The 20,140-nt window shown below is 38.1% G+C and overlaps 1 protein-coding gene across 2 annotated transcripts in view; it reads right to left on the bottom strand.

Moving 5' to 3' along the window:
- Positions 1–20,140, bottom strand: part of LOC149229075 (Pseudouridine synthase family protein) — a 380,432-nt gene that overhangs the window by 145,556 nt on the left and 214,736 nt on the right. For both annotated transcript variants that reach the window (XM_089378450.1, XM_089378449.1), the window contains exon 11: positions 6,918–6,987. In XM_089378450.1, the coding sequence (XP_089234576.1) occupies positions 6,918–6,987 (70 nt within the window). The remainder of the gene's footprint in view (positions 1–6,917; positions 6,988–20,140) is intronic.

The following is a 20,140-nucleotide window of genomic DNA, read 5'->3' as shown; positions in this document are numbered from 1 at the left end:
GTGTGTCTAGGAATATTTTTGGTGAATGGTTCCTCATAATTAGAACACCATTGCCAAAACATTTTTTAGACCCACTTAGAGGGTGGAAAAATATTTTCTCCCCTCTTAAGTCTTTTTATTTATTTTTTGGAAAAAATAAAAGAAATTAATTAGCCACAAATTGTCAAAAATCAAATGAAGGGAAAAATTAATTACCCTCCAAGTGGAAAAATTATTCAAAAAAATTATTGAGGCTATTTTAAAAGGAAAAAATTCAAGTCAAAAATAAAAAGCCTCATTTCAAACGCAGGATGACCCATTCAAAAAATTCGTTGAACCCAGAAAGGCTATTTTCCCAGCAATTCAAATTTTTAGACCAAGCAGTTGATTTATTTTGCACAAATAACAATAATTCTATTTTTGGAGATTCTCTTGTGCTCCAAAAGTCAAAGTTTGATCCCTCTAGCCTAGTAAACAAGGAAGATCGAATTCTTTCAGAGATTTGTGTCAGTGTATCAAGGGTTCGAATTTTTTGGAGAAGGATCAAGCCCTAAATCGAGCTACTAGCTATTATTTTCCACTTGGAGGGGTTGATCCCTCTCATTTTCTATATAAGGAAGCTCTTTAGCTCCTCATTGTAACTTCAACTTATGATGTATTGAGCTAAGCTTTGTTAGATTTCTTTTGATAATAAAGCATAAGTCTTTGGGGTTTCAATTCAAGGTGTCTCTCTCTCAATGATTTATGGTATGTGTTGAATGATTTTAATGCTCTAATTGTGTAATATTGAATATTGTTGTTTCAATAGCCAATGGTTGGATCATCTATTAGCACAGGTATCTTGCTTTAGGTGTTGGGTTCTAGAGAAGCATTTTCTGCTCACTCGATCTAGCAAGTATCTCTAGATCTTGAGGGTTTGAAGTGTGTATCTAAACCCCTTTTGAAACTAACAATTTATCTTCCAAAGTGTGTAGAGATCTTCAAGTGATTCAACCCTTGGGAAACCCCCAAGTACATAGACTTTGAGGAGATCTTCATCTTGTTTGGCTTCTCGGCTTGATCTAATGATTTGTGTTGTAGGGTTCTGGCCAGTATATTAAAAATAAAATATTCCTTCTCTTATTTTCAAACTTCTACTTTGGGCTATAAATGATTCATCTGTAATTAGAGCTTAAATTTTCTCGTAGATATTTTGTAATTTGTAAATAAATTTTCTAACTCTTGTTTTTTATTTATTTTTCAATTTGTAAACAATTATTGAGGGTTATATTTTCAAATTATTTCTAGATTTTGTGGACGACTCTTTTTATATAACTTGCAAGTGTCAAGGATCAAAATTTCAAAAAGAAATTCGAATTTAGAGGATCCTAGCCCTCACCTAACCTAGACAGCTAGGATTTGGGTATTATTTAGCTTTTGGAAAGGTCGTCTAGCCCAAAGGAGGGGAGCATTCAGCCAAGGAAGGTGGGTCTAGCGTCTAGAGGCCCTGATTTGCAAGACCCATATGACACATTTGCAACACCATGCCTTCCAGAGGGAGCTGCTAGGGCTAAAATCACTCCAAAATCAACATTTCTTGGCAAAGAATTATCATCTAAGGTTTTTGCAGGCAAATTTCTTGGATTTAATCACATTCTTGTGGCTAATATTTGATTAGGTGGCCACAGGGGCTTTCAAGTTTCAACCACATTAGGCTTAGCCGCAGGGGTTTTTGGCCTCATTAGGCTTGGCCGCAGGCCTAATAGGCCTTTCTAGCCTAGTCGCAGGCTTAAGAGGGCCTAATAACCCTATCCACAACCCTTGTTGGTTGGATAATCTCTTCATTATTGATATTTGGCACTAACTCTTGGTGTTTGTAGGCTTAATCACAAATTTGGCAAGGATTTGAAGTGGGTTCTCATTGAGTATTGTCATTGATCCATAAGGATTTGAGTTTTCTTTGCTAAATATTGCTTTTCCAGGGCTACAATCAATTTTGAAGGAGTTTTGTGGTCTCAAATTCGCCTTTAGGCCTAGCCACAAGCCTAGAAGGCTCTTGTTCACTTAGCCACAAAGGTATTAAGGGCTAGTATCCCTATTCATGGCCTCTTAAAGGGCTTGATTCATCATTGTAATTCGTCTTTGGCTAATATCTTGTGGTTGCAAAGCTTTCAAGGAGTTTTGATGCTTGAATGAGGACTAGATCTCAGCATTTTGGGGTTTGAACTTGTCACTTTCACTCTCTAGCCCTAGCCGCATGCCTAAGAGGCCTCATTTGCCCTAGCCGTGAGGGTTTGAAGGCCTTTTCCTTTTGTTTTCAAGCTAATGATTTGTGGCTGCAGGTGTTGAAAGGCCTACATTGCATCTTTCAAGCTTTGACCCTCGTGCAAAGAGATAGAAGATGCCCACGAATAAATGAAGGAGAGAGGGTCACGAACCAAGCCACAGAGAAACCCTTGCATGGAACTTAGCCACGAAACCATGGTTTATTTTGTGCTCATCCTACACTCAAACACTTTGTACAAGGTTTGCCAAGTTACGGAGGGAAGATTTTGACATTGATCACATAGTTTTCTTTCATATATAACCTCTCAGGCACATCGGTTCTGATCAGTCTGAATTCACCAATTGATTCACTACAATTTTTTCTTTAATCTACACATTTGAAAACCTTATTTTTTATCCTGTAGTGATTTGGTTTGTTAAAATCAAAATATCATAAGACAATATATTTTATTACAAGGCCATAAACATCTTCACACACTCTTGACTTATTTCCCTTACATATAAAAGGTATCACAAACTAATGCCATCTAGTTAAATGATATTTTGGGACTATAATTTCACAGGTTTGAAAGCTTAAGAATTGATTTCGAATTAAATGCACCACACATCAGACACAAAGCATACAACGATTATTTTTTCGAGTTCCTAAAGGGTAAATATCTATCCATGATCATCCTTGGTTTGATAAATAGAAAACTTGGATCCCATGGTACCAAAGTCTTAAAACAATATTGGTTTTCATCATACTTTTAAACCTCAGAAGTCAAACTTAAAAGTAAACATTAATGACAATATTCTGCATTTTTTTAATGTTGTTGATCTTTGGACCACATATCTCGCATTGTTACTAGGTCATATTTGCATATGTTTAAACATGTCCAGCACTTTCCATGAAATAATTTATGTTAGTGAATAATGTTGAAACGCTAGATGCGAATTCACAATTGAAGACATAAGTTGGTCAATGATTTCCTTTAATTTTTTGGAACACATATAGTTTGCTTGGCAGTGGAATAAAATTTTGTGGTTCACAATAATTGCATAAAATTGTTTATATAGTTCTTGGCCACAAATACGCTCCATTTTGCTGTTCATTTCTATGGGATCATCATGATTCATATTGCATTGTTTTTGGTGGATCTGGCATCTAAAATACCTCTCAAACTAAATTGATGCTACAAGTCCCAATGACTTAACATATAGTGCTACCAATTCCCATACCCTTTGAAGGTTTAAGCACTGTTTCTGCAGAATTTATGGTTTCTTCATGATCTTAAATAACATTCACCGTGACCTCAGTGGTTAGTCGTTTCATTGTGGGTAAGCTCTGTTTACACTTCAGTTATCTTGACCAGCGTTTGGGGTACTGTGCATCATTGTCTGATGGTAACACAGTTGACAAAGCTTTGAATCCTAACATATATTATCTTTCTTTAAACTTCACTGTGGATGCCTTTGTTCACTATCTATTTCATGCAGTTTTGTCAGTTGGAGCATTGCAAGATTAGCCATTGGACTGTGGTTTGAATGTTGGTGTCTTGACTTTGTTTAGAGCACTATAGGCATGCTGATTGGCTGCTAACTTTATCATATCACTCTATTATCACATGATCTCATCATTGTTTGACAATAGACCTCTGGCATGTCACGCTGGTGCATTTCATTCAATTGTAAGTACTGTTCACTGCTCCCTGAATCTACCTTTCACTGCTCGAAATTCATCATTACATCACTGACTAATTGTGGTGATTACACTCTTGATAACATACTATTCATGGTAACAATTTGTCCTAGATTACTGTGGTAAATGTGCTTGTATCAGTTCACTGCTCACTCATGTCATTGATTACAAATCTGCTCTTGAATTATTGTGGTAAAATGAGCCTTAAGGCTGGTATATTTCCCCAATATTTAAGTGTTGTGGATATACCATTACTCACTGCCCATTCACTGTCTGGAAATATTTCATGATTATAACATAAGTGCTGCCTTTATTTGCCTGTTTTATGATTGAAATGATAAATTTATGTTCTATGATTCATCGTTCAATTCTGCCATCTTTGATGTCCTCAAATGATGCACTATGACCTTTGTTGAATGACACTTTGATGATATAATTCTGCCACAGGCCTGCTGTCCTCTCTATTTATAATAGCAGCAGTACACTTTCAGGTTTATTATCGCAAATCCTTGCTATATAATCTCTTGTTGATGACAGTAATAATCGATGCTATGATATGATGAATGTTCAATGGATAACTCAATGAATGATCTTACAGATAGTGAATGCTATGCTCTAATCTGTTGACATATGTTTCACTCTATCACTAGCATTTCATGGCATATCGTTTACTAAGCAAGACATGTCCTTTACTTTCCAAGCACAATATTGAATAAACACTTGTCTAAATTTTTGAGCTAGTTCATAATTGGCAATTTGATCTACTACCTTGAGAGTGGGCAGTATCGAATTGTATTAGTCAAAAGCAACTCAAAGAGCTCCTCTTCACACTCAATAATCTGACTTAGTTTGCCCTTTAGGGATTCCCCCCTTGACTAGGACCCTTTCCATAGTCTAAAGAGTGGGGCAAGCCCACCATGGTGACAGTGGGTGGCTTGCCCGAGTTTTGCATCTTGGCTCCCCCACTGAGGTTAGGACTTTTCCTCCTAGGTGAGAGTTTGGGCCACAACAATGAGTAAAGATTTTGATATCACTGATCTAGACCTCCTACATTACTGCCTAGGTGTAGAAGTTTGGCAAATAGGTAGCTGCACTTTTGTCTCACAAACAAAATATGCCACGAGTTCACTCGACAAGCTCAAAATGATGGATTACAAAATTTCATCTACACCTATGGGAAAAGGATTGAAGCTTTCAGCCAAGACCAACTCTAAGGCAGATAAGGAGTTTGTCTACAAGCACCTAGTGGGGAGCTTGATATACCTTACAACCACTAAGCCTCATTTCAGCTACTCTATCAGTTTTGTTTCCAAATACATGACAGAACTGAAAGTAGAACGTTGGTCTACAGAAAAGACAGCATTGAGATATGTCCCAAGGGAACACATTGGAATATAGCAAGGAGATTACTTAGCAATATCAAAAGTACTTCACAATTTCATATCGTAGTTGCGAAAAATTAAAACTTCATGTTGCAATTTTTTTCAAATGCAAACTGGGAAGGTGATAAAGATGAAAGAAAAACTACAGTCAGTGTGCTTTTACCAAGTAAAAATCAACTTTCAGTACCTCTTTCCAGAATAGAAGCAGAATACAGAGTACCAGGTGGAGCAACATGAGAATCAGAGTAGATAAATAGAATTTTATGTGATTTGAAGCTTGCATTTTGAAAATTGGCAGCTGAGGGAGCAATTCCCTCCTTGGGGAAGCCCAGCAAACCCTAAGGAGACCGCTCTTGCATTTAATTTGCACATGGTAAAATACTAGTTTTAATGCTGGTCCATGTCTCCTCAAAAAGTACAAGTTGGACTAAAGGAGAAATTCATCCACCTAGACCACATATAAATACACCTCACTTGGCATCACTTGGAGGCATCATATCACACATTCATTTCTTCTTCATTGGTTTGATCTGGTCTGAAATTGCAGGGTCTGAACTCACACATTCAAACAGGAGAGAGGGAAATTCTGTTGACCGAATTTGACTTCTGTTTTGGCACCTTTGACCAGTGTTGACTTTGGGTGATTGGGCTTGGCTTGACTTGGGTTTTGGGTCTATTCTTGGAGGCCAAACTCAGGAAAGAGAAGACCGAAATTTTCCGGGCATTTTGACCAGCGTTGACCGCAGATGTACAGATAGGGTCTCTGAAGGGTTGACTTGACTTTGCCCGATTTCTGAGGCAGATTTGTGGACCGTTTTGACTGGGTTTGACAAAGCAAGGAAGGCCAAGTTTGTTGCTGCTTTGACGGAACTGTTTGGAGCTGATTTGACCATTGACTTTGGACTGGTTAGTGCTGCGTTGATTGCTGTTGACTTTGACTGTGACAGTTGGAAATTGCAGAATTATTATTTGACCAGATTTGACTATATTGCTCATATTTGATTGGATATTGGATTAGTTGACTTGAAGTTAAGGCTTTGACCTTTGACTAATTGTTGATGTACTTGGACTATGCATCTCTCTGCTGAACATTTGATGAACATCTAATAGAAGAAGAATCTGGTTAGGGTTTCTCCCCTTGTGGGGTTTTTCCCTGGTCTTTGACCAAAAATCTGTGTCTCTATTGATCTTGGCTGTCTTCTATTGTGCATACTGTTTATTGTTCTATCTACAATTGCTCACTGTCATTGGGAGATTGAAATTAATTGGAAAAAGTGATTGCTACTAAAAGAAGAATTTGTTAAAGTGATTGTTACAGCATAGAACATTGGAAAATTAACATTGCGTAAATACAGCCAACAACTTTACATTGTGACAATTAAAGTCTCATCAAGATGACAAAGAATCCAGTTTATTATTTATCATTTGAAAATGAAACATGTCAGCCATATTTTACTTTGAAATCATGAGAGATGCTAATAAGTCAGCCATCCTTTACATCAAAATCATGAGGAACGAAGATGGTTTCTATTCATAGCCAAATTCTAAAATAACAATGAAAAATAATCTAATATGAAGCAAATGAAGATAGTATTAACAGAGGAATTTACCTAAAAGAGGATGTCCTATAAAGGACAAGTGAATCCTTATTTGGTGAGGCCTGCCTGAGTATATCTCAACCTACATCAAATGTCACAACATACCAAAGAAAAATTGTTAGAAAGTTACCCATGAGCCAATCAGCCAAACAACTTTCTATTGCATGCCAAGTTATTCCATGGTTCCCATTTTTATCAATTATTAAAACAACATTTTCAATGTATATCAACCAAATGACAATAACCAACAAATAAATTGAGCAGACAAACAACCTTTCGTTGTACAATGCTGCAAAGATTGGTTGAAACTTGTTAAATTGGCAACTAGGGCCAAACTCCATGTGGGTCAGCTTATTTATGGCAGCTGACATTTTTATTGGATCGCTCTCGTTGAGAGGTGTAAGATTGATCCAAAGATCATCCAATTCCGATATGTATTTATGGAGATATGAATTTATTTAGATTATGGTTTTATTATCTAGCCGACCAGCTCTTACGTAGGCTCAAGAAGCCCAAACGTCATGACTATTCATCATATATGTTTTACTATAAATATAGAGGACTTGAAGTCATTTCAACACACATTCTTGATGTGATCTCCTCTCCACATCTTGGGGTTTTGGAGGAGAGTCACAAAAAGGAATTCGTTGACCTAGTTGGATGATGCCCTAAATCCAACACAGTCATAAGCTTATACATTGTTCATGGTGAAGCCACAGATGGAAGGAACCCTACAATAGTTATATGCAAGGCATAAAGACTCCTCATCTATACACAGGTCATGAGGATGAGACCTTACGTAGAAGATATAGGTAACGTTGTTCTGGAAGATACAACACAATCAATGGAGCTATCCAAGACCTCGCAGTTCTTGAAGACTCCTTACACGCAGTTCTTGAAGACTCCTTACCCGTGAAGACACTTACACGCAGTTCTTATACGCTCTCGGATGAAGGAACGGAAGATACGCATTACTATGAGCTAGGGTATCCGCTAACAGTAACTCAAATTCTTTCGTGTGGATATTAGCAGATCCGCACTATATGAAGGTTCATATTAACGTGATGGGAGCCGCAGTGAATTAACATAGTGGAACCCGCTGAAGCACGCAGGCATGAAAGCACACTCGGCCGCTGTCATATAATAGAGCCGAAATTTCAGGATCCTGTGCACTGGCCGAAATGTATTTGTGGACAGAAATATGACGTCTATCACAGGTATGTGCTTGTCTTTTCTAATGATGAATTTGCCAGATATTATGGTCCAGATTAAACAGTTTGCAATTCTGGTATAATGGGCTGTATGAAGATGCTTGGTAAAGCTCCAAGTATAGTCCCTTGAGAGGGACAACAAGGGTTGTTAAAAGGCAGATGATTTGGAATCATAAAAATGGATATATGGAAGAGCTTAAGGGTAGACCCCATCTTCTGTACGTATGACAGTGAAATATGACAATATGACAAAGTTTTTTGACAGTGATCTTCTGCGCTTATTGTAGTGTCACTTACTCTTATGAAAGTTATGCATAGCAGTGATATTGTTCTCTTGACAAGTGATGAATGGAGATAATATATGGAAGAGATATTTGTTCCTATGACAATAATGTTTGGGCAGCGACTTTAGTGATATTTGGACAATGTGTCTTGATGTGCTATGAAATGTTGAAAAGAATATCTCAGTATCCTACAACATGATGAATGAGATCATGTGCATAATGATCAAGGGAAACATGATGATGAACCAGATCATGGTCATGGATAGCATCATGATGAATGTAATAATAAGCATGGGCAGCTTGATGATAAATGAGATCATGGACATAAAGGGCAGCATGAGATCATGGACATATAGGACAGCATGATGATGATGAATAGGCAGCATTATAAGATCATGAACATGAAGGGCAGCAGCATGATAAGATCATGGACATGGGCAGCATGATGATAATCACAACTATTGCAGCATGACGTCATATGTAGTGATGCAGCAAGTGGACCTGGATTTAGTACTATGATAGGTGAAGCTGTCACCTTGGAGAATCAGTTGAAGCAGAATGTCTTCCACTGATCTCATCGTTATACGAAATGATCTATGCTAGATCTAGATAAGTCAAAGTGTTGACGTCTATCGTAAATGTACTATCTCTCTCTCTCTCTCTCTTTCTCTGCTGAACTTTGAAGAACATAAAAGAAGAATTGATCAAGGGTTTCCCCACACATTGTGGGGTTTGTCCCTGGCTAGCGCCACATCTTGTGTCCTCTTGTCTTGGCTTGTTTTCTGCGATTTATATTTATGTTCTATCTACAGTTTACTTTATGCTGATGTGATTGCTAATATGGAAAAGAAATTAAACAAATTTCTCTAGCATAGAACATACCAAAAATTAACATGGTATCGGAGCTGAGGTGAAGACAATGCCCAGCAAGAGTGAAAGAGCAATCACCGAAGATAGTTGGGACAAGACAGAAGGATCAATCAGTTCCTCATAATTCACCTAGAGTGAAGTTGAAGCAGAGAATGTTATCAGAATGACGCAGCGGAAGTTTCTGATGGCATACCTAAAGATCACTTCATTGGGAAGTTCAGATCAAAGGGCGGATGGAAAGGTAGATGTCTTGGTTATGAGTTCGGCCCTTATGCGAAGGAGTGTCTGAATGACAGAGATGCCCTTCATCAAAGACACGGCCGACTCTTCAAGGAAGCAAGGAACCCCAGGGAAGAAGAATCAAATATTGTTTTTGATAAAGAAGTGTTATCTTGTATTGGCCCTCTCCTTCAGATTCTTTGGGAATCTGGCATATTGATTGTAGTGCTTCAAGGCACTTCATCAGATAGAAGGGTACACTCTCTAATTTGGATCGATGTGTTCTCCATGGTGATTGTAGCAGGATTGAAGTGTTCTCCTGTGAGGCCTGGATTGATGTGTTCTCTGTGGTGATTGTAGCAGGATTGATGTGTTCTCTTGTGAGGCCTGGATCGATGTGTTCTCCATGGCGATTGTAGCAGGATTGAAGTGTTCTCCTGTGAGGCCTGGATTGATGTGTTCTCTGTGGCAATTGTAGTAGGATTGATGTGTTCTCCTGTGTGCCCTGGATTGATGTGTTCTCCATGGCGATTGTAGCAGGATTGAAGTGTTCTCCTGTGAGGCCTGGATTGATGTGTTCTTTGTGGCGATTGTAGCAGGATTGATGTGTTCTCCTGTGAGGCCTGGATCGATGTGTTCTCCATGGCGATTGTAGCAGGATTGATGTGTTCTCCTATGAGGACAGGATTGATTAGTTCTCCTGTTGAGGCATCCTACCCATGCAGTTTGGGACTCATGGGAAGTACTCTCATCTGAGCAATGAGTAGGGAAATGAAGTTAGGGACCATAGTAGTACCGATAGGCACATTGTTGTATCTACCGTACTCCCTACACTAGGATGACCTCCATTGATCTCGGATCAATGATACTGGTCTGGGACCAGTGGTAGGAGTTGTACCATACTATGACGCTGACTTCGGGTCAGTTGAGACTGGTCTGGGACCAGTGGTACATACTCTGAGACTAACTTCGTGTTAGTGCAGGACTGGTCTGGGACCAGTGAGAGTGGTACATGCTATGACGCTGACTTCGGGTCGGTTGAGACTGGTCTGGGACCAATGGTACACTCTCTGAGCCTGCGATACTGGTCTGGGACCAATGGTAGGAGTTGTACCATACTATGACGCTGACTTCGGGTCAGTTGAGACTGGTCTGGGACTAGTGGTACATACTCTGAGACTGACTTTGTGTCAGTGTAGGACTGCTCTAGGAACAGTGAGAGTGGTACATAGTACATACTATGACGTTGACTTTCGGTCGGTTGAGACTGGTCTGGGACCAGTGGTACACTCTTTGAGCCTGCGATACTGGTCTGGGACCAGTCATAGGAGTAGTACCCACTATGACACTGACTTTGGGTCTGTTGAGACTAGGCTAGGACCAGTGGTACGCACTCTGAGACTGACTTCAGGTCAATGGAGAATGGTATGAGACATTCTCGATCAATTCTTCTTCTTCATAGTTCAGCAAAGCTAAGTTGAGCAGAGCAAAGCAGAGCTAGCAGAGCCAGCTGAGCCAGCAGAGCTGAGCAAAGCAGTGCAGGGCACTGATGGCAAAGATAGTACAGCCGAGCATATGGATCAGCAAATGGAGTTCTCCCTAGTTGAGAGGGAGTGTTAAATTGGCAACTAGGGCCAAACTCCTTGTGGGTCAGCTTATTTATGACAGCTGATATTTTTATTGGATCCCTCTCGTCGAGAGGTGTAGGATTGATCCAAAGATCATCCAATTCCGATATGTATTTATCGAGATATGAATTTATTTAGATTATGGTTTTATTATCTAGCCGACCAGCGCTTACGTAGGCTCAAGAAGCCCAAACATCATGACTATTCATCATATATGTTTTAGTATAAAAATAGAGGACTTGAATTCATTTCAACCCACATCCTCGATGTGATCTCCTCTCCACGTCTTGGGTTTTTGGAGAAAGAGAGTCACAAAAAGGAATTCGTTGACCTAGTTTGATGATGCCCTAAATCCAACACGGTCATAAGCTTATACACTGTTCATGGTGAAGCCGCAGATGGAAGGAGCCCTACCATAGTTATATGCAAGGCATAAAGACTCCTCATCTATACATAGGTCATGAGGATGAGACCTTACACAGAAGATATAGGTAACGCTGTTCTGGAAGATACAACACAGTCAATGGAGCTATCCAAGACCTCGCAGTTCTTGAAGACTCCTTACACACAGTTCTTGAAGACTCCTTACCCGTGAAGACACTTACACGCAGTTCTTGAAGACTCCTTACCCGTGAAGACACTTACACGCAGTTCTTATACGCTCTCGGATGAAGGAACGGAAGATACGCATTACTGTGAGCTAGGGTATCCGCTAACAGCAACTCAAATTCTTTCATGTGGATATTAGCAGATCCGCACTATATGAAGGTTCATATTAACGTGATGGGAGCCGTAGTGAATTAACATAGTGGAACCCGCTGAAGCACGCAGGCATAAAAGCACACTCGGCTGCTGTCATATGATAGAGCTGAAATTTCAGGATCCTGTGCACTGGCCGAAATGTATTTGTGGACAAAAATATGACGTCTATCACAGGTATGTGCTTGTCTTTTCTAATGATGAATTTTCCAAATATTATGGTCCAGATTAGAAAGTTTGCAATTCTCGTATAATGGGCTGTATGAAGATGCTTGGTAAAGCTCCAAGTATAGTCCCTTGAGAGGGACAACAAGGGCTGTTAAAAGGCAGATGATTTGGAATCATAAAAATGGATATATGGAAGAGCTTAAGGGCAGACCCCGTCTTCTGTACGTATGACAGTGAAATATGACAATATGACAAAGTTTTCTGACAGTGATCTTCTGCGCTTATTGTAGTGTCACTTACTCTTATGACAGTTATGCATAGCAGTGATATGTTCTCTTGACAAGTGATGAATGGAGATAATATATGGAAACGATATTTGTTCCTATGACAATAATGTTTGCGCAGCGACTTTAGTGATATTTGGACAATGTGTCTTGATGTGCTATGAAATGTTGAAAAGAATATCTCAGTATCCTACAACATGATGAATGAGATCATGTGCATAATGATCAAGGGCAGCATGATGATGAACCAGATCATGGTCATGGACAGCATCATGATGAATGTAATAATAAGCATGGGCAGCTTGATGATAAATGAGATCATGGACATAAAGGGCAGCATGAGATCATGGACATATAGGACAGCATGATGATGATGAATAGGCAGCATTATAAGATCATGAACATGAAGGGCAGCAGCATGATGAGATCATGGACATGGGCAGCATGATGATAATCACAACTATTGCAGCATGACGTCATATGTAGTGATGCAGCACGTGGACCTGGATTTAGTACTATGATAGGTGAAGCTGTCACCTTGGAGAATCAGTTGAAGCAGAATGTCTTCAACTGACCTCATCGTTATACGAAATGATCTATGCTAGATCTAGATAAGTCAAAGTGTTGACGTCTATTGTAAATGTACAATCTCTCTCTCTCTCTCTCTTTCTCTGCTGAACTTTGAAGAACATAAAAGAAGAATTGATCAAGGGTTTCCCCACACAATGTGGGGTTTGTTCCTGGCTAGCACCACATCTTGTGTCCTCTTGTCTTGGCTTGTCTTCTGCGATTTATATTTATGTTCTATCTGCAGTTTAATTTATGCTGAAGTGATTGCTAATATGGAAAATAAATTAAATAAATTGCTCTAGCACAGAACATACCAAAAATTAACAAAACTCCACATAAGATTGCACAGAAATAATATGTGTGTGCATGTGTGCACAAATAAATAAACTGTGTTGCACGGGTACCCGCACCCGGGGGTGGGGTTCTCGAACCCGCACCGGGTTCCCGCACCCAAGTCTCGGAAACGGGTACGGGTTCTTCTCAGACGCACCCAGAAGAACCGGGTTCTTCTGTGAAGAACCGGGTTCTTCAAAAAAAAAATTTGGGTTCTTAGCCTTTGACGGGTTCTTGGGTTCTTGGGTTCTTCGGGTGCTTGGGTTCTTGGGTTCTTCGGGTTCTTCAAGTTGGGTTCTTCGGGTTCTTCAATAAAAAACTAATGGGTTCTTCATAAAATTTTTTTTTTTTTTTTATTGAAACAATGAAATTTAAAAAATAATTTAAAACACCCTAAATCTTAAAGGCAAATATCATTGTTTAAAACATAAGTGAAACGCTATACGCATTGTTCTTGGCGGCATAGCAGTTGGCAGCATAGCAGTTGGCAGCTTCAGCTTGGACCGTGGGCAGCTTGCTCAGCGTGGACCGTGGGCAGCTTCCGGCAGCAGTGGGCAGTGGAGCGTTGCAGTGAGTGCGTATTTACTATTTAGTAATGTCTGATTCATTTGTTTAATGTGAGAGTTTGGTCTCCGTCTGTTTAATGTTACAGTGCGATTCTTTATTAAACACTGTGTATTTTTACAGTATAACATCATTAAAGGAATATTGGTGGAAACCTGGTATGTTACAGGAGTTCCCTCGTATCTCTGAATGATCTCGGGGATTTTGTCATCGTAGCCACGACACCTTTTAGTTGGACCAAAGTGAAGAAATTCCTTATACTAGATTAACTTACCATTCAAACTACTTAGTTATTGGAGACTACAGTTAAACCTATAAAAGCTCAGGATAAATGTCAGACTAATACGGTTTTAAAAATTAAAATTTATGAAAGCTGAAGCATAAATCATTGAAGTCATTGAAACTAGTATTACGGTTACCAGAGGGTTTCACCGATAGAGTGAGAGTACAGGGTTTTCTTGAAGACAATAAAAAATTCAAATTGATCTTAAGAGGGTTTTCCGCGTGTTTCCATCGTAAAATTTGCAGATCTGCCAGTGTTTCCTTTGCAGGGTGGAAAGAGGCTACTTGGGTGACCTATTTCCCTTTAGCCGTGAGTCTAGGGGCTTGCTTGTAGTAGCTGGTGTGACGGGATTTATTAGGCCTGCAATCACTTAAATATTTGCTACAGATTCTGAAAGAGACCAGTCACCAGACAAATTTGCTTTGAAATTCTAATTAAAATTCAACTCATATTTGAGAGAATAGGTGTGAGATTTCAGCTTATTTACCTCCTAATTGTAAGCAGATTTTAGGACTGATATTTCTGTTTTGCAGAGGTAGTTAGCATTGAGTCAAAATGTATATCATTAGGTCTTCTTGAAGACAATAAAAATATATAACATTGAGTCTCTTGTAAAACATTGAGAAGTATTAGACTAAGACATTAATGCATTAGCATAAATAAGGATTAAGCATAATTTCTTATGTTTTGTATGCGTATTGGTATTGCAGAATTGGTAACCTTTCATAATCATCACTCGATTAGAAAATGTGGCAAGTAGCTTCTATATCTACTGGTAAACCAAGGTTGGTTTAGTATATCTAGCTAGGTATATGTCCTCGTGTGCAAGACAGCACACCGTTGAGACTCGAAACATCACGTTGTAAAACGAGACTAGCATTAATGCTCTTGCAATCTTGCAAAGATTCCTGAATCATCAATATTTCTAAACGCCATTTTTCCTCTTTAGCTAGAGACACATCCTCCTTGTAGACTCTGCACTGAATTAAGACAACAGATGTTCCATATTTCGTGACAGTGAGTGTAAGGAAAAGGGTCACAGAAACATGGATAGTTTCCAAGGGCGTGCTAGAGAATCACAGGAGAGCTCGAGGGAAGCATGTCAATGCTGAATGTTCAATGATGTGCAATGTTTAAATGATTATCATTAAAGTTTTCTTGTTTAAAGTTGAAAAAATATACAAATTGTCAAATTCAAATTTCACATATATTATTAATTATAAATTATAATTTATAAATTTATAAAATTTAATTATTAAAATTTAATATTATTATATTACCCGACGAACCCACGCACCCTGTTTCCAAAAATGCCGTCCCCGTCCCCGTCCCCGCACCCACGTTTCCTGGCAACATAGTAAATAAATAAAAATGAAATAGGAATATTCATGATACAAGAAAGAAACATTTAGATAGATGGATAGACGTGAAGACAAATACATATATATTCAAATGACTAGGAAACAAAATATGCTTCCCTTAAACATTTTTGAAATAGAAAATCAGATCCATGAAACAACTAGAACATGACATTATTCACCATTGATATATTTTATCTATATACATTAATAATTGGTTTCTATCAATTATTCAACCAGTTATGACTCCAATGGGGGTATATATGGGGTTTGTTTCTCTCTGAAATTGCAGGAGTTTTTCACATTTTCATGAGATTTCCTCACTCGCAGCACAACGGAAGATCTTTGGAGTTTCGTAGCAGTTATAGGTTGTGGGAAGAGACCTTGAAGTTATGCCCCTTGTTCTGTCTTGCCTTAACACCACAATCATTCAAGGCAAGGACAAAGGTGTGGAGGTGTATTTGTAATTATAGATGAATGCAGTCATTCAAAATAACCTTTGCTATATGTTGGCCTAGAAGTCCTAGTTTTTCAATGGCTATGAAAATTATGGGCTGCCATTTCTCCTAAATTTCGGTGCTATATTATTTTTATGCTCATGTTGGACCTTATGAAGTGGGTATATTCCATCTCAAAAGGTGTTCCTTTATTATGTGAATATTTTATTTTCTAAGCATTTGAGCAACCATAGTTAAATGCTAATATTTTTATTTGTTATTGATTTTAGGGTTTTATTACATTTATCTTGAATAATTTTAATAATGAGAAGTTCCCTTCAATTTAGAGGTGAAGTAGTAGTATTATTAATAACTATTAATAATACAGGAGGATTTCACTTAAACTATTTGAGAAAACAAATAGCTTAGAATCTGTGAACTGCTTCTTATTAAAATTATACAAGGAGCAGTTCCCTTCAATTAACAATAGCGTATAGATTAAGAAGGTTCCTACTCTTCCCATTTGTCCAACCATCAAACATCAACTGCATCTAGCGGACTCCCATCACTTCTCTAGGTCCTCCAATCTAATATTGATGTCATTTTTTTCCTATTGTAGAATTGGCCACTACAACTCCTCAAGAAACCGTTAATTACCAAAATTATGCAAGGCATTCATATTATTCACTATGAACAAGATGAATAATATGGAATAGACAATATTAATAAAAAAATTCTCTTTAGAGTGCCACCATATTAATTAACAATAGCATATAGATTAAAAAGGTTCCTACTCTTCCCATTTGTCCAACCATCAAACATCAAATGCATCTAGCGGACTCCCATCACTTCTCTAGGTCCTCCAATCTAATATTGATGTCATTTTTTTCCTATTGTAGAATTGGCCACTGCAACTCCTCAAGAAACCGTTAATTACCAAAACTATGCAAGGCATTCATATTATTCACTATGAACAAGATGAATAATATGGAAGAGACAATATTAATAAAAAAATTCTCTTTAGAGTGCCACCATATTATTCACTATGGAGTATTTTTATCGTTATTTCTTATTTAATAGTAAAAAAATTTGACTTTGTTTTTAACTTATCTGTTATTTGTTTAAAGTTGTTACTTAGAATAATAACTTTATTCGACCCCAATTTTTCTTCAATTTATTTTTTATTATTAAAATAATAACAAAAATTATACAAGGCATGCATACATTGTTCAATTGAGATTAATTACTGCTATCGTAACACTTTCCCTAAGTAACTGCCTTTTGTTGGGCATATGTGCGAGTCTACTTGTTGAAGTTGTAACTTGGTTCAGTCTTCATAATTGTCATTGTATCATGATGTATTTTATGTAAAAACAAAGGAAGAAAAAATTATTATTTCCTGGCATGTTCTCCATGCTTTATTTTGGTCAAAAGAAAAACATAAAAGGGAATGTTCTTCCTGACCCTTGTAAAAGAAGCAAATTTGAATTTTTGAAAAAGCTTCATTTGTCCTCCAATCTAACAAGTCAGCCCTCCAGAAAACAACTCGGCCTGCCCAAAAGATGTGTCCTTTCGGATGCAGGAACAACTATAGATTGGCACCTATCCTCCACCATTTGCCAAGCTAGTTCAGATATCATCTGTGGAAGACAATTCGGATATGTAGCATCAAATCTGAGCATACATATATGAAGGTTCTGAGGATTCTATTGTTTGTAATACACAAAGATCTAAGGCTCTTTCTGATGTGAATTTTCTGTGACATATTCCCCTATGATGATATGAGTTACTGTGATGTGATTCTCTGTGCAAATGTGAGTTTCAGAGGCACGTTCTACTGTGATAATGCGAGTTTCAGAATTACATATTGATGTAAGTTTCAAAGGCACATTCTATTGTGATAATTGGAGTTTCAGAATTACATATTGATTTGAGTTTCAGAAGCACATTCTACCATGATGATGTGAGTTTCAAAGGTACTTGATGACGCAATTTTCAGAGGCATTTAAGGACAGACATGGCTGATTGGAGGACTATCTTATGGATTAAACATGGCAGAGTTTGGAGGGCTGACTTGGCACATGGATCATTAGTTAGTTTGACTTGGATTTCTCTTGCTGATGAAGAATCTATAAGGATTGATGGGTTTTCAACTTTTCCCCTTGTGGGTTTTGCCCTGGCCTCTGGCCTAATCTCTTGCAACTCTTGATTCTTGTGCACTATGATCTCTATTTTCTTGTATTTGAATGGTAATTGTTTGATGAATAAAAAAGAAAAACTAAGAAGAACACTAAAACATCTTTGTCATCTTGATGAGACTTTGATTGTCACAATGTAAAGTTGTTGGCTGTATTTACGCAATGTTAATTTTCCAATGTTCTATGCTGTAACAATCACTTTAACAAATTCTTCTTTTAGTAGCAATCACTTTTTCCAATTAATTTCAATCTCCCAATGACACAATAAGAGGGGAGACATGGTTTTGATCATGAACGAAAGCTAGACATGATTTTCTTTAAGCATTACAATTTGGGCAAGTCAGGGACTTCCAAGTCGAGAATAATAATAGAGAGCAAATCAAGATTTTTTCCCAAAAAATCGTGGATTAAATCGCTTCAATTTAATCGTTTCAGCGAAAAATCGCGATTTTGGCAACACTGCTTGAAAGATTTGGGATGGCGGACTACAAGTCCGTGACTACTCCGATGGAACTTAACTTCAAGAAGTTATGCGGAAGTGCTGCTTGGCCCGATTTGGGAAATCCTTCTGAGTATCGTCCACTGCTACTCTCTTTACTAGTGGTATATAGCTACAACATATGTTAAGGGAGCTTTCCAAGACTTCGAAATTTGTTGTTGAAGACATTTGGCCAAGCTGTTGAATTTCCAAATTACTATCTTATCTTCTAAAGCTCCTATGCATATGGTCTCTTCTTACACCTGTGGACACCATAGACCTCCTGATCCTTGGGTGGTGTCTCATGATTTTATGGAAATTGATCAAGCTAGTGAGCTATGGCTTGATCTTAGTCTATTTTTCTCTAGAATGGGTGTCATTACTTCAGCCTGAATAGATTGTACTCAAGCCTATTAATTTGAGGGCCCCACAAATGAGGAGGTGGATAGATCATATGGCCCAACATTTTTTCGAGAGGACCAAAATTGACCAAAATATCACCCAATTTGGTCAAGAGGAAGTTCATTTTTTAATTATTTGCGTCATACATGTATTATGGAATGGGTCAGCACAAACCACTTAGGAAGGAGTCTTTCTGCCAACAGGTATGTGAGGACCCCACCATGCAAATTTTAGTTTTCCACTATCCATGTGAGTTTCAAAGGTACATGATGACGCAATTTTCAGAGGCATTTAAGGACAGACATGGCTGATTGGAGGACTATCTTATGGATTAAACATGGCAGAGTTTGGAGGGCTGACTTGGCACATGGATCATTAGTTAGTTTGACTTGCATTTCTCTTGCTGACGAAGAATCTATAAGGATTGATGGGTTTTCAACTTTTCCCCTTGTGGGTTTTGCCCTGGCCTCTGGCCTAATCTCTTGCAACTCTTGATTCTTGTGCACTATGATCTCTATTTTCTTGTATTTGAATGGTAATTGTTTGATGAATAAAAAAGAAAAACTAAGAAGAACACTAAAACATCTTCACAAGTAATTATCATGACTAGAAATTTAATCTTACAACTGAATTTCAACACTACTATCAGAGCTAGGATTAAGGAGCAGCATTGGCTCATTGAATTTGCTCTGTCCTCAAGATCTGGAAGGGCCGAATTGAAGATACAGTCACGAAATTCAATGCGAATTTTCTTTGTGGCACTTATCCTCTATGAAAACTGTGGACCTGCAGCATTTACGACCTGTGGAAAGTTGTTACCTGAGACACCTAACTTTTGTGTAAATATGCTAACCCAGAAAGACTTGTTGTGAAAATTCTATCACTGCAACAACTGATTTACTTTACCTACTTATTTTCCAATAAGTTATTTATGAAATTCCTTCAATAAACATTAAAATAAATTCTGCTGCAGATATCACACCATAATACAGAAACAAACACATGCACAAGAATCAACACATCGACACAGATATTTTGGACAACAGTCCCCGGAAAAACCCAATGTGGGAAAACCGGTGCAGCAAGGGAGGATTTTATTATTTAGCAATTCTTCAGTACAACAGGGTGCCAAATTGGCTTACCCAACAGAGAGAAAAAATCTCCAGCACTTCTCCCAGTCTCTGTGTCA

This window comes from Pinus tabuliformis, chromosome J (assembly GCF_031772625.1).
Source record: "Pinus tabuliformis cultivar Carrire ecotype Pingquan chromosome J, CPIR1, whole genome shotgun sequence".
Taxonomy (NCBI): domain Eukaryota; kingdom Viridiplantae; phylum Streptophyta; class Pinopsida; order Pinales; family Pinaceae; genus Pinus; species Pinus tabuliformis.
Note: the sequence above shows the minus strand (reverse complement) of the source record. Positions and strands in the feature narration are given on the sequence as shown.